Raw genomic sequence first — 16395 nt, forward strand, 5'->3', positions numbered from 1 at the left:
AGGTAAAATGATACCGTAAAGTTGTTTTGTTTTTAACAATTAGTACCATAAATGCATTATTGATTTATCATGCAGTTATTGTAACTTCATTATCTGAAACAATGTAGAACCCATTGCCAGTTCAGGAACAACATATCTGACAAAAACACAAAAGCCATCAAGGTGTTATTATTAACAGACAATAAAAAAAAATTTCACAATAATAATTATGGCATTAATACTAGTGGCATTGTCGCATTTTAAATCTATTAGACAATAATGGCAACAGTAAACAGTAATAATATTACATGTTAATAACAATTAATTATAAATGTCAGTCGTAATAATAAAAAGAAATTACATATAAACAGAATTTAAAATAATTGTCAGGATTTGTTTACAGGTAGGTAAATAGAATGGAAAAGCAGAATTCAGTCCCGTAGCATGACAGCTAAGCTTTACACTTTAACTGTTAGTCTTCTATTAATAACAATAATACAAAAGATAAAGATAGGTATAAAATTCTTTAACTGCACCTTGCTCTAAACAAATAAAACTACCCCTACAGTTTATGAATGAAATTTAGTACATTATTTCTTTCACTCAAGTAATTCATCGAAAGTATTTCTTGTTTATTGGAATTATTAATTCACTCTTTCACTGTCCTCCCTTCAGAATGCTCTCGACTGATGTCTCGCAGACTCCCCTCACTGGACTGAGATCACAACATCTTGCTAGACTGGCTTGCAGAACTGATCTTTAACTGGTCTTCCCAGGGGTATTACACTCCCCTCTCCTCTTTATCTCCCAGACCGGACCAAACTCCAAGCGTGAGAATGATCGACCAAGCCCTTTCATTCCTTGCCTTCGTTCGGTAACTCTTCTCACTGTACAAACATTTATTTGTCCATTGTGTGTGACAGTGGGCAGTATTATAAAAGACAATTGTTAAACGGACCTGTTACCTTACTAAAAGGGTTTCTTTTAGCCCCTTTCTGGATTCTTCCCATTATTCGTTACTCAGGGCTGTTACACCAGTCTTGTTACAATATGTAAGGAAGTAGTCTCTTCTGTGTGTGGTGAGCAGCTGCTCAAAGAAACATAAAAAAAGTAAAAACATACTGTTAAGGTTGTTTATTTTACAATCAGTCTTTTAATTCAAAATTGTAAAAATTTGCGATGTAAACAGTGTTAATTTTTTGGTTAATTCTGTGACAGTAAGTAGTGTGTGTAAATTTAAATTTACTTAAACTGAAATGGTTGTTTCCCAACAAGTTTTACATTGAAATGATAATTGTTGTGCAATTCACTGACATGTTATACATATGTTGAGTAAAGTGTGTTGTTTAGTTTTTTTGGTTTATCATTACAGCAGTTGGAAGAGAGTGAAATTATTTCATTTATAATTAGCATAACATGTAGAATATAATGTACTGTTAAGTTTAATTTTGAAACTTCAGTTCATGTCTCATACCGTATTGTTAAAGAGATCTAAATTTATGTTTCAACATTTTTTTCAACGTTATCATCTAAAATTTCTTATTACATAAAATGTAAGAGTACAGTATGATTTTATTGTGCAAAATATGAAAATCTTGGGAAAAGAAATTTCAACACTGGTGGTATATTTGGCCACTTCTTGCTCAGAAGACGATTTAAAATTACTTGACACATTTATGTCTCATAGCAATAAATTTAACTTAAATGTTTTTTAAGCACCAGCCAACCTGTTAAATTCTACAATTTGTTATTTAATTTCCTTAGTCGTGCATTGTTTTTCCATAACATATCAAATAATTTAATTATTAAAACAAAAATGTTTATTGTGTCTGAACACATTTATTGTGATATATAATATCTATATTCCACAGTTTACTAAGTGAGCAATTGATACCCTTGAAGTTTTTTTATTCAAATGCTTCCTTTAAAGCAAATATTTGACTAATTTTTTTTACCATATATAACATATTTTATATAAAAAAAAAAAAAGGTGATATAAATTAAAGATATAAATTTTTGTAAAATCTTGATTTTTTTTTTTTTTTTTTTTCTATTGTACCAAGTGTACAGAAAAGAATATCGGAGATCTAATTTACCTACTTGTTGTTGTTTGAGGTGTCTTCTATTTATACTACCTCTTGTATGAGGTGTACAGCGTTGATTAGGCTAAAATCAAATAGAAAAAAGGACTGTTTTAGTTGCACACATGACAATAGATTGATTTCTTATCTTTTTTCTGCTTGACAGCATCACTAGCAAAGCTGGTTACTCCTGAACAAACAACTTTGTGTTTTGGTAAATGTGAATCTGTAATTACAATTCGTAGAAAGTTTCATTTTAATCCTCTTGAGTATGAATAACATTCACCAAAAACATCGGTTTGTAACAATTGGATGTTTGTGTAATGGGAAGATATACTGGACAATCGAGGGTGTCTGAATAAAATGTTAAATATGTCAGGGAGTATTTTGCTGTGTAGTCCAATTAGAATTAGCAATACTGGTGATGACAATGTGAAATGTTTTAAGGAAACACTTTAGTATGCTTTCATACAGTTTTGAAGCCTGGTTAATAAGCTGTGCATGCTGATGTTGCAGTTGAAATGTTGCAGCATGAAGATGACGACTTTCTTGATCCTATTGCATTTAGTATTGTCAACATTTCAGTAGTAGAAGTTCACACCCATATGTCCATATCTGTGGATCAGAAAATCCCCATGGACTCATGCAATGCAAAAGGGACTCTCCAAAATTGTTCCTATAGTAATGTGTCCCTATGGTAAGGTTTGGGAACATTTTTTTTTTCACTGAAGCAAGTGTAACAGGAGTTGCTTATTTGGATTTGCTTTGTACATGGTTGTTTCCTCAAGGGGAATTATTGAATTAATGGGAAGTAAATTTAAAAGTCTTGGTTAACATTTTTTTAAATATATAGGTGGCTGTTGGCTGTAATAATAATTGATTGTGATATTTAAAAAAAAATTTATTTCTCATAATATACATATAATGAATGCTTTATGGTGGTACACATTTTATTATTAAATACAAACATCCACTGCACATAGATTTTCATTAGGTATCTATCTGAAATTGCCCTCTTTATATTTTTATACCTCTTTCAATGTGTTGTTTTAAAGTGATTACTTGATTTTCTCCTTTGTTACGGTGTTGTATTGATAATGTCATATTTTATGAGATATTTTGTTTTTGATGTCATTTATGAGTTCACGCCTAGTGTACTTGTGTTAGTGTACTCTAAACCTTATGTGTTCTCGTTTGTTGGCTTATGATTTTTGTAGCCAGTGCTGGATTTATTTATGGATATATGTACTTCTTAAAAATTTAGAGTTAGAATGTAGTTAGTTTTAGTATTTTTTTTTTTTTTAGAAAATAAGTAGTAACTTATATGAGGAAAACAATTATAGGCACTGTTAATGGTGGTATTCAATTTTCACACTTATTTTTTATGTTGTCTGTAATGCATGTTTGTTACTTAATACAAAAATATTGTTACATTCTAAGCAAGAGTTAGATGGCTCATAATGAGAATGTGAATGTGGTCGCTTCTATTGTGCTTTCTGCAAGAGTAATTTTTATTAAGTCTGCAAGATTTTTTTTTTTGAATCTGTTAAATAATTATTCATGTTAATTTTATAAGTGACTAATTTTCTTGTGATTACATAGTTCTCTTTGGAAGAGTGGTAGTTTCTTTGTCTTTAATTTCACAGTTCCTGGGTTCCATTTCCAGTTAAATCTTATTCCTATGATGTCTAAGATTAATATAAATAAATTAAAGGTAACTCTTGTATGATTTTTTTTAAAGTGACTTCTTGTGATACTAGTTTTTATTTCAGTTAAAATTTCAGTTTTGTTGATAAAATTATTATTCATTCAGTTTCTTATTCTTCTAAATTTAACTACAGTGCATTCAGAAAGTTGCTGTGCAATGGAATTACAGAAGTGTAACAATAAAACTTAATTTATTATTTTGTGTCTTTATTTCATTAGTTTATAGAAACTATAAAATAGTTTGAAAATGATCTACCTCCTAATATTAATAGAACACACTCCACACACTCTTGTTTGTTTTCAGACTCTTTAACAGCTGATTTACTGGAATATCTTGTACGTATGCCGTAATTGCAGTTTTTAGTTTGTCAGTTGTGTGTGGTCTGTTGTGATATACTGCTTGTTTTGCTGCCCCTCATAGAAAGTAATCTGGGGAAGTCTCATCAAGGAATCGTGCAGGCCACAAACCCCTCAAAATGTTTCATTCACCAAAGACATTTTGTTAAAAAGTCATTGACCTGTTACCTGTGTGCGCTGTGTGCCATCTTATTAGAACCATCTTTGATTGAGTTTCACTTCTGTTACCTGACTAATGAAGTTAGTTAAAGCAGCATAATTAATGATGATCACCAAAAACTATATTTTCAAAAAAGATTGGACCCACAACGGGTGTTTTATTCATACTAACCCAGACTCCAATTTTCACTTAGTTGTCGACCACAGTTGAGTATTTTGCAGATTAACCCTTTGAGAACCACTTGATTTTATGTCAGGTTCAGTTTTATGCTAAAAAGACTAACTGTTGATTTTTCGTCAAACTTATTGTGAGAATGAAGATTTGATGAAAATCTCATCAGTGTTAAAATGACTGTACTGATCATGTTTGGTTGTTATGGCAGATATGACGGTCTGTTTATGAGAGGTTATGATTGTTATTGTTTGCATGTGATATTGGAATTAATATTCGGATGGTAAACAAAAATAATTATTATTTTGAACTTAACTGTTTTTTTTTTTATTTTTAGAGAATATTTAATCATGTTCGTTGCATAATAGGTAAATATAGGGAAATCATAGTTTGTTCAGAGTGAAAAGGAATGCTTTATTTTATTAATTTGATTTTTTTTATAATACTCTATTTATTGGTGTGTTGCATAGTACGTAGATGAGCCAAGAACATAATGTGCTTATCATGGTTTTTAGTTTGTGATGTTCGGATCATAACACTATACTTATTTCATCTTAGTGTTATTTCATCCGGCAATATTTATTAGCGAGTTGCTATAATGTGTAAAATGAGTGGCATATTTTGAACACCAAGTGAAATTGATTGGGAGCTTAGGAATGTTCAGTCTGATAGTAATTTGTGTACCAACAGTTCTAACCTAAATTTAACTAAAATTTATCAGTTTCTTGGCAAAAATGAAGAAATTTTCAGGTTTAACACAAAACAGGACAATTATTCTAAAAATCATGATGTCCATAGTAAAATTTTTCTTGATTTTCAGTTAAATGACTTCAAACTCATTTTTTGGGTTTTTTATTTCTGCTTATGGGTTCTTTAATCTTTAGAAAAACTTGAATAAGATATGACCACAAAAAATATTTCTAGTTAAATTTAAAAAACTGCTAAAAAGTATTGATAATAAAAAAAAATTTGTAAATTTTTTAAGCAGAAGCTTACAAATATTCACAATAACATAAGCATGCAATTTTTTTTTAACCATAAAGTGATATCTATAGAATTTTGATGAATAAAACATTTAAACCATTGACCATAATTTAGTCTTTTGGCATGATCTGTAGGTTTCAGTTCTTGAAAACACATTATACTTTGTTGGGGAAAAGTTAAATTTTTTTCTTAGAGCTTTATATATGATAATAGCAAGTTTGATATCTTGCTGCTGTGCTAACTTACACATTCACTTTGATGGACTTTCAGCCATAGCATCTGAAATATCAAGCAGCTTCTATTCATTTAGTTTAGGTGGTCTTCAATTAGTTTCTTCAACAGAGCCTGTTGCCTGAAATTTTTCTACATGAGTTCGAACTGCATTGTAGTGAGGAGCAGGAGTATTGGAAAATTTTCAGAAAATTTGTGCTTTACTAAATCAGTATACTTCTCACCTTCATAAGAAATGTGTTCAATGAGAAAAATTTGTTCCACTACCAAAGAATCATTATGTCCCTCGCAGCTATTGATTCTGATAAACAGAATAACATGAAATGAGGCACATTCAATCACAATTAACTACTGACATGGCAACCAACCTAACGCCAAAAGAACAGAATGCACCACATAATTTTAAAGATATTGCACAGTGACTTTCTGAATGCACTGTAGTACTTGCTTTCTTATACTAAAGGAAAATAGGAATTTATGTAACTGTAATATTCTATTATGTTGTATTTTATTCTAACATTTGATTTTGCTATCATTTTATAGCACAAAATTAATTGCATTAACACAACATTTTTTTGTGTTAAATAACAAGCTACAAAACGTTATACATAAATGATATGAGTTCAAATCACAATCAGGCATGACATTTTTCATATGCTACAAATTTCCATTTTTATATTCCCATGCAGAATCATCTTCGGTAAATTAATTCATCGCTCAAAAAAATTTTGACTGATTGAGCAGAGTATGCTCAAGTATGCAGGGTATGTTCAGAATTTTTTTGATGCCTTAAGAAACAGAGGTGAGAAGAATATATAGATATTTATGTTTTCAGTTGATTGCTATTTGAGTAGTAAGTTCACTCAAATAAAATTCATTTTAAAAAAGAATGTTATTATAAAAAATGACTTCATAACCATATTATTTTACATGTTATGTCATAAGATTACATTTGTCAATTTTTAACTTATAAAGTTTCTTGTGTTTATGTGAACTACATCTACTTTTAAACACTTATCTGCTTACAAGGAGAGTAGATATGGAAGAGAGCTTTTAAAAAATATTTGCTGTATTACTATTTAATTTTCCTGTTTTGAATCACTTTATTCTTCAACCCAGATATAAAAGAAGGTACAAACCTTATTAGTAACTGTGTTGATGTTGCTATAGACTAGGGTCTAAAATTGATTCTGTCTTAACATTTTAGCTTGACTTTAGTTAGGAAATAGATCTCTGATCAGGGCTGAATATGAACAACTAAAAGTTTAGTATGTTTATTTACAATTATATTGCAGTGTTAAGAAATGTATTTATTTTTAAAAGTGTTACACAACTTGTCATTAATTACAGATTAGTTGTGTAATTTTGCTTAACAGTTGAAGAGTAGGTTATAAAAATGTTACTTAACTTAGTTGATGAAAAAAATGAAAAAAGTTATATACAGCTATAAACATCATGGTTCATTTCTTAAAAAGTTAAAATATGCATTTCTACTTGAGTATCTGCTGTATATACACCTGTTAACTCAACTTCTTTGCTATTATAAAAAGACATGCTTGACACTATATCATAAATTGCTTCAAGCTGTTCTCTTGCTTTAATACCATATAACTGGTCAATAAACACTTCTAATTTAGAAATTGGCTAATTAAAATTTATTTTTACTTGTGTGTTACATGTCTACTGAATTGTATATGATTTAACCTTAACTAAAGTACCTGACCGTTGTTACATAACTTTATTTTTTTATATATTTTAGTTATTTTTTTTTTTATTAAGATTATTTATTTTAAAGAATTTTATGTGAATAATTAAAAGTATTCATCTATTAATTTTGAATGATTGTTGTAAAAAAAAAATCATTAATCTGTATAATCCATACAATTGCTAAGTAAGTTTTGTAGTATATGTGATTCTGACTAATTATTTTGCACACATACAAACGTAAATGAAATAAGAGTTCATTTTTATTGTTACATTGTATTAACCCCAAATTAGGTCTATTTATCACTTGTGTTAGTACTAAATTTTCATTTTCGATTTTATGTTTTGAAACCTTTTCCTTTTTTATATTAGGTGATAAGGTACAAAACGAATGATAAAAATTATTGTATTCTTTAAGATATGGTATAATTTTCAGACCTTGTTAAATCAAAACTTGTACTTATAAATGTTATTGAGATATTCACTTTATCAAAACTTTTTATAGCAGGTTTGGTTTGAATTTCCAAAAACTTCATTATTACAGTTACAGGTTTATTTTATATAAATTTTATTACTAAAAGTACTTGGAATTTTAATTAGTCAAGCTAAATTAATGAGAGGTAGTTTTTGCATATAGAATGCATGTTTTTTTGGATACTGCAAAGTGTTTGGTATCAAAGAAATAGTACATTCGTTAAACATGAGTTAATTTAAATCAAAATTAAACTTGATTGAATTTTAAAAATTTTTTAAACTTTTTTTTAGGAGTGACAGAAGTGATGATAATCAATTTGGAAAAAGACCCTCTAATGAAGATTTGGGGGGAATTTGGCGTTCAAATAGTAAAGAGGAAGGCTACTCTCCTCATGATAGTGATAATAAATTTCAGTTCTCACGAGATGACAGGAAAAGTGGTAGATGGAATAAAGAAGATGATAATGGTAGAAATAAGAGACCTAGGGATTTTAGAAGTAATAGAAATCGCAGTGGTGGTGGTGGCGATGATGATAATGATAATAGACAAAGAAAGTGGGATAAACAGGATGATGGTGGTGGAGGCGGTGGTGGTTTTGATGCTAAGTTTAATAAGAAGTGGGATAAAGATAGAAACAGAGATAATGACAGTGGAGGTGGATTTAATAAATGGAATAAAGAGAACAATAGAGGAAGATCTAATGGAGATGGACTTAGAAAGTAAGTAGATAAACATTGTTCTTTGTAATAATATTGCTCTTGATCCTGAACAGAATTGTCAGATTAGTATCATTTATCATCTCTGTTTTTTTTCATTGTATTCTTGATGCCTTCTTCCTCATTAGTTCTGTGGATCTAGGTCAAGATTCTATTAGATCTGCAATGCTGAGGCCTTAATAATTAGAGCCAGTACAACCTTGGTTGAACTGACCTATAAAAATTATTGTATTTTTTTTAAGAAATTGTATTTTCAGATCTTGTTAAGTCAAAAAGTGCTGTTGTCACCATCTATAAGAAAAGCTGGTGTGTGGGTTTATTTGTATGCTGTATGTGCTCATATTTTTATTTTAGCTTATATTGGTGCAGAACGGACCAATGGTGGTATGTCGGGTGGCTGTGCATGGCGACTCTTCGACCCTTTTTCAGCAGATTCTCGCACTGAAGAAGTCCATTGTCAGTTAATTTGCAGATTGTTTAAATTTAATTTCTAAGTGTAGATTATTTTGTATTTTTATTTACTTACTATTTATTTAATTTTATTAATAAAAAAGAAAGGGATTATTTATTAATAATTAGCAGTAAAAAAAAAGGATTCTTTATTTAGCAGAAGAGAGTCGTTGGTGTGCATTGTGTGGTCCGCTCTGTGCCAATAGCAGCAGATGGACTGGCAGCTAACACAATCTCACAAGAACACATACAAAATTAAATAAAGAAGACTGCGCCCCCCCTAAGCCGCCAATCCCTGTTATCAATATGGCTGGCATTAAACATTATTAAATTCTATATCTACTCACTTCTTTTAAAAATACCAAAATGTTCTCTACACACTAATATTTCTTTTCTTAAAATATTTCTGTAAAATACTTAATATTCTCACAAACATGAGGATATGAATGTGTTGGTCCAGGGGACAGAGCTCTCTGGATAGACAGTCGGGCAAATGAAGTGAGCCCTGACCAACCTATAAAAAATTATAATTGAGATATTCACTTTGTTATCAAAACTTTAAAGCAGGTTTGATGAGGGTCATGTCTTTCCTGTCTTCTGGCTGTAGTAATTCTAATTGCTGAAGTGGATATTAGGTAAAACCTGGCCTCCTAAACCCTTTGCTTTTCTGTAAAAGACATGCATCAATTTATTTATTCATTTTTATTTTTTACTAGAGATTACACATTTGTTTACTCCAGCGAGGTTCAAATTTCAATTGATTTTCTGGTATTTCTGGAAATCTCCCAAATGGGATGATAGAGAACAGTGGTGTAGTAGTTTATGGCATACAGTTTGTATCAACTACCTTAGGGAGCAACAGTTATTATTTACTGTAAAAATATAATTTAAACTATTCTGCAATTTAAGGTTTCATTGAAAGTTTTAGGAAATTATTTAGGAAAAAGTATAAAATTCAATACATTGTAATGAAAGACACAAATACTCTGCCTATTGAAATTTTAGCTCATGCAAATACAACCAAACTATAATGAATAAATAGTTTCTTCTTCATCCAAATTTTTCTTCAGATATCTAGATTGTTGATGAAAGCATGAACTTTGTTTTTTTATAAACTGTTTTGTTTTGTTTTATAGACTTTTTTTTCACATCCCTGTAAATTCACATTCAAGTTGTTTAAATGCGAAAACACATCAGCTAAGTTAGCAAACAGCAACATATACTTATTGTTCTGTAAAAACATTTAGAATGGCATTTGTTTATCCTGGAAAAATATTAATTCATCTTGCAATTCCAATAACCGGGAACACTATCCTTCGCAATAACCATCTGATTTCTGTATAGAAAAGAGATTTCTTCTTTTTGCCCATTTTGTCCCATAAAAGCATGAAGCTATCAAAATTAATTTGACACTTGGAAACTGAACATCCAGATCATAAATTGATATGGATGTCAACCATTCTGTAATGGTTGATTGCTTTTAATAAAATTAACCATGTTTACAGCTTTAAAAATAATTTTTTTTAAGGTTTTCCAGCATATTTTTTGTGGCAAGAGTTTGTTTGTGAAGGAAGCACTGCATCCATTCCGCCCTTGGTATATGATTATCTTCTAATTTTTTTTCCATGTTCTTTCACTACTTATTGCAATACATTTTGTCCAATCTATGTTATAGTTTTTGAGTAGCTTCGTAAAGGACATTGTCCTGTTGCATGACCAGGTATTGATTTGCAAAACAGTATATTTGTAACATTTCACAAAACATAACTGAGAAATGTTAGGCTTGTTTTACAAATAGAAGCTTGTTGATTTCTCAAAATGTATAATTTTCTATCAGAGATTTCCAAGGGTTTACTTTTATAATCTGGAAGTTTAGTTTGTAAGTGTCAAATTAATTTTGATGGTTTCATGCTTTCATCGGAGAGGACTTGAAACCAAACAATGCACTGCGGCTTTCCATCCAATGAGGATAGATAATTACAATAACTGCCACTGTACAATCTTATTTTTTTATCAATCGATTCACTGGATGTAGATGGCTCACTTGGTTTTTCACAAATTTATCAATTTTGCTTAAGAATCTAATGAAAAAAACATAACACCCTTTGACCAAATACTAAAAAAACTGAAACAAATATTACTTTCAATGAAATTATGCATTTAAAAATTTAAATAAAGGCACCAGATGCACACTCCACATGTGAAACTAAACTGGTGTTCTGCAATCCTTACACCTCTTTTATACTATCTTTTTTTTCTTTTTCCTGTTTAGCCTCCGGTAACTACCGTTTAGATAATTCTTCAGAGGATGAATGAGGATGATATGTATGAGTGTATAGTCTGCTGAGAGCAGCATGATATATTCAAACATGGGCATCTACTGTTATGTAAAATACGTTTTTTTTTGTTTTTTTTTATCGTTGTGGCAGTACATCAAGTGTGACAGCAAATGATTAATTATTTGCAATCTCCTCTGTTTATCTGCGTAATGTCAAAGTCAAATATGAAGCATGTATGAAACCTAACCTCACATTTAATATCGTGGTGAAATTGTGCATTGTGTTTTAAATGTTTAAAACATGTAGAGATTATTTTAGTTGGTGAGTTCCTTTTTCGTAAATATGTACACATTTTGTATTATACTTTACTGTTCAAAATTTGAGTTTTATTTATCCATAATGAATAATAATGACTTCAAAGAACATAAAAAATCTGCCAATAATACTTCATCTTGGTTTTACTATTTATATGGTGAAAAAAATATCCTGGAAAGAGATACAAAACATGTTCAAGGATTATTAAACGTTTTTGGAGGAAGTACAAGCGGACTACATACACATTTAAGAACACAACATGACATTAATTTATTGAAAAGAAAAGAATCTGAGACAAATTCTAACTTGCCTAAAAATTATATTACTAAAGCAAAGATATCACAAATTACAAATTTTTTTAATAGAAAAATTTACTGTTTCGATTAAGTTTTATCTAGAATGATACCATTGACTTTAATTTAATTGATAACGTCATTAATTGCAAGAGGTTTCAAAAATATACCAAAATTTGTTCGTAATTTTTTAAAAAAAGAATTAACAGAATTAAAATTAAATGGTACAAAATTTAGTATCACATTTGATGGATGGACATGTGTACGAAAAGATGTTTTTTAAATATAAATATTTTCAGAAAAGAAAATTTGGAATATAGGACTCGGGCATGTTTCAGGTAATATGCCAGCTGCAAAATGTGTAGAAGTAGTTAATTGCAAATTGGAGGAACATGATATAGCACACAGAATCAGTGTGGTATGTCGACAAAATCAAGAGCAGATGAAGTAAAACACTCTGAACTTAGAAACTTCTAATTCTGACTTAAAAGAGTGACAATGAAGAAAATAATACAGTTGTTGAAAGTACCTTATTTGGATATGAAAAAGATAATAGTAATGAGAACGAAATATTAACTTGCCAAGGATTGCTTACTATAATTAAGAAAATTTGAAAAGTTCAAATTTGAAAAATTTGAAAATTTAGTAGTTCCCCTACTAAAAATGCTGTTTTACAAAAATATATACTTGGTGAAATAAAAAAAGAACTTCGCTAATGTTAGATTCTAAAACATACTGGATCAGTTTGCTCTTAATGATGGAACGATCTTTCAAATTAATAAATTAATTCAGAAAGCATTAATTTACAATTTAAATTAATTTTTCCAATAGTGAATTCGATTTAATATCTAAAACTGTATCAGTTCTACTTCCAATAAAGCTGGCGACTTCCAATAAGTCATTATGTCGGAAGGATATCCCAACTTATTAACAGCAAATGCAACAATAAATTTTATGTTGCAATCATAAACACGCCACTATCTGAGGAATTGTGAACGGCATAGTGGACTAGAAAATATTTTACATATTTATAACAACTTTAAAAAGAAAAGGAAAAGGAAGAAAAGAAACTAACAATGCCATATTTAATTAAGTTTGTCATAAATTTCCACAAAAACATTTATGAAAAGCAAACACAAGCCTATCCAGAGGAATTCATTGAAGATGATGTTGATGTTAATATCGGAAAAGAATTGTCTCTCGAGAAGAAATTACTTCTAGCTAAAAATAAAAAAATTGCCGCAAATAATAATACAAAAAATAGATTTATCCAAAACCATCTGATTGACTTGAGTTGTTAGAAGAAGAAGACTTTGAGACAAATATTTAGAGGAAGTATATCACTCGTTATTAACAGTATCATCAACCAGCATGGATGCAGAAAGAGTATTTTCAACTGCAGGTAATTTGTGCACAAAAATATATAACAGGCTTACTGACACCTAGATGCATTATGTTTTTTACGATCACAAATCAAAAATATGCAGCTAATAAATTAGTTGTTTTTTGTTTTTTTTTACTATTAGATAATATATAATAGGCAACAACAAGATTTTTCTGTGGTATTTACTTTTCTTAATAGTAATACATATGTTTTGTTCCTTTATTGTGTGTAATACTGTAATGGTTTATTTTTTGTAGTATATTTTATGTTTATAATGTTATAAATTATTTTACTGCTCTTATTAATAATATTTGATCCCTTTATTTTATATTTGTACATAACAAAATTGTATTTTGTTATACAACAGTATTTTTGTGCCTTTTTGAAAAATGCCTAATATCGGTATTAACACTGGTATTCTGGTACAGTGTTTAAAATAATACTGAATACTGGTAATGTATTTTTGGTCTGGTATTGCAGTCACAACAAGCAGACCAAATTACAAGGAAATGTACATATCAAGTTGAAACCTGTAACTTGCTCATATTTGTACATTTTATATATGCTTGTTATTTGTCACTATCAGCACAGCTAAATAGTTTTAACTAGGTCCATTGGTTTGGTTTAGGAGTTGTGATTGCACATTATATATATATTTTTTTTACTTTTTGGGGGTTGTGGAGCTAAAAAGGTTTATCTCCTATAGAATAAACAAGTTGTGCTTTCAATAAAATCAAATTTCAGAAAAATTAGGCTGAACATTTGTCTGTCTGCTGAAATTGATTTCATTACTGATTAATTAAATGCATTACTTTGCTGCTAGGGTTGGTATAGTGCTATATAATATTAGTAATTTACATTTTGCAGTTACCTCACAGAGAGGTACTATGAGATATTGTCATTTTTATTCATTGTGATACCATTTGGTAAGAACATGTTATTTTATTTATTGATTTTTAATTTAAAACTTTTTAATTTTTTATAATTTTTAATTATAAAATTTATCTCAAAAAGGCATTCTATATCAAATTTACATTAGTAATTTTGTTGTAAGTTATTAGTAGTCTTTGTTGTTCAAAATTGATGACTGTAATAGAGTAGATAAAGTAAAAGTATAGAGCATCATCATTTCACTAATAGAATATGCAGACATTCATTCCATTCAAGATTATTTTAATAGTTTTCCTACACAAGTTGTCACAAAATATCATTGTAAGTTTTCCAGTCGAAAGATTTCTAATAAACAAGTAGCGTCATGGATAATAAGTTTAACAGAAAAAAATTGTTCCCCATAAGATTAGGACTTCCTAAATATTTTGATGCTCTCCTAATTTTTTTACCTATTTTGGGTTCATTTATGTAGAAGTTTAGATAATGTTTTGTATGAAATATTTTTATAAAAGATATTCCACAGTAGTTGCATGTTTTGTCACTTTTGTGGAAAGGATGAATAAAAAAATTCATTCATTTAGAATTTTTTCTGGTTTCTTTATTTTTTCAATTTTGGAACATAATTTAAGCACTGCATCATTATGGAATTCTCTTCAGAAGCCTTAATTATTTTAGTTTTTCTTCCTATAAAAATACTCATAAGCAAGTATTGTAAAGAGGGTCATTTATAGTAATATGAAAAAGGAAAGAAATCATGAACTTTGATACATGAAGTTCAGTTTTTATTCATGAAGATTTTGTATGGTGGACATCATACAATGAAGACCTATCCATATCATCCTCCTCCTGTTCACTATTTTGAAGAAAGTAATTATGATTGGTGATTGAATTACTTTTAGTGTTTAGTAGAAAATTTTTTTGCACCCCTTGCAAATGCTTTTACAGACCGAGCAACATTTATATGTGATTGATGATACAAGTAAGAACTCAATTAATTTAGATTATGTAATTACATAAACTTGTTACTAGTTCATTTTAATGAACTGTTATAACTTTTAGAGGAATTTCACTTACTAACTTAAGTACATGTATTTCTGACATGATGGGAACACTAGTACATTTTTCTTACCCTCTTGCTCATTACCAGAATAGAACATTTCTCAGTGGTATATTTGCGAAGATGGACCACACTAGGCCAGTCAGATCACATGATATGAACCTTTAATTCTCTTTCTGGGAACAAACAAAAAAAATTTGCCACAGAAGAAATCAAGAACAATCCAACATTTCACAGATTTTTCAAAAAGTACTAGAGCACAACACTGGGACATATTTTCATTTTTACCTCTTTTAAGTTTAGTTTAAAATCTAAATTTAGCTTGCAAATAAAACAGTAGTACAGTGCTGCATTGTTTTACTAAAATGTTTGCATTGCTTTTAAATCAAAATGTGAACATTTTTTATTAGCTGTAACTTGGAAAAAAGTGTTCCTGAACCATTGTTTATATGAAAGTTTTCCATTTTAATCAAAGTGATATGCCAGTGAAATTTAGCAGGAACCATCCTGGAGATCTAATATACTTACATGTATTAGGACAAAGAGCAACTGTAAAGTAATTTACGCTCATTAATAACTCATAAAAGAAAATTCTATTTGCTACAACAATAACTAATCTTTACTTTTCAGTGCAAAATTGTTTATCGCTTTACATTTCTTCGAAAAGAAGCCAGTTCTCTCTCATCCTGTCAATAAAAAATTCTGGGTTTTTTTACCTACAATCTGATGTATCTTTCAATTTATCCCTGGAAAAATGAATGCTCTAAAATTAAATTCAGAAAGAAACACCAGGTGTCAAAAATTTCAACTTCATGAGGGTTGGGTGTGAATGTGTTACCCACCGGGTTGGTCTAGTGGTGAATGCGACTTCCCAAATCAGCTGATTTGGAAGTCGAGAGTTCCAGCGCTCAAGTCCTAGTAAAGCCAGCTATTTTTACACGGTGGTTGGGTTTCAATTAACCACACATCTCAGGTATGGTCGAACTGAGAATGTACAAGACTACACTTCATTCACACTCATACATATCATCCTCTGAAGTATTATCTAAACTGTAGTTATCGGAGGCTAAACAGGAAAAAGAAGGATGTGAATGTGTTTTTATATAATAATAGTCATTTTGAATAAATTTGTCTAATTTCTTTAGATGCTTCTTATCAGAC

General features: G+C 29.6%; 1 protein-coding gene across 3 annotated transcripts in view; it reads left to right on the top strand.

Moving 5' to 3' along the window:
• The window catches only part of LOC142326086 (protein tudor-like), a 129303-nt gene that overhangs the window by 64492 nt on the left and 48416 nt on the right, over window positions 1-16395 (top strand). For all 3 annotated transcript variants that reach the window (XM_075368254.1, XM_075368255.1, XM_075368256.1), the window contains one exon: window positions 8140-8568. In XM_075368254.1, coding sequence (XP_075224369.1) covers window positions 8140-8568 — 429 coding nt within the window. The remainder of the gene's footprint in view (window positions 1-8139; window positions 8569-16395) is intronic.

This window comes from Lycorma delicatula, chromosome 6, assembly GCF_047948215.1.
Source record: "Lycorma delicatula isolate Av1 chromosome 6, ASM4794821v1, whole genome shotgun sequence".
NCBI lineage: Eukaryota > Metazoa > Arthropoda > Insecta > Hemiptera > Fulgoridae > Lycorma > Lycorma delicatula.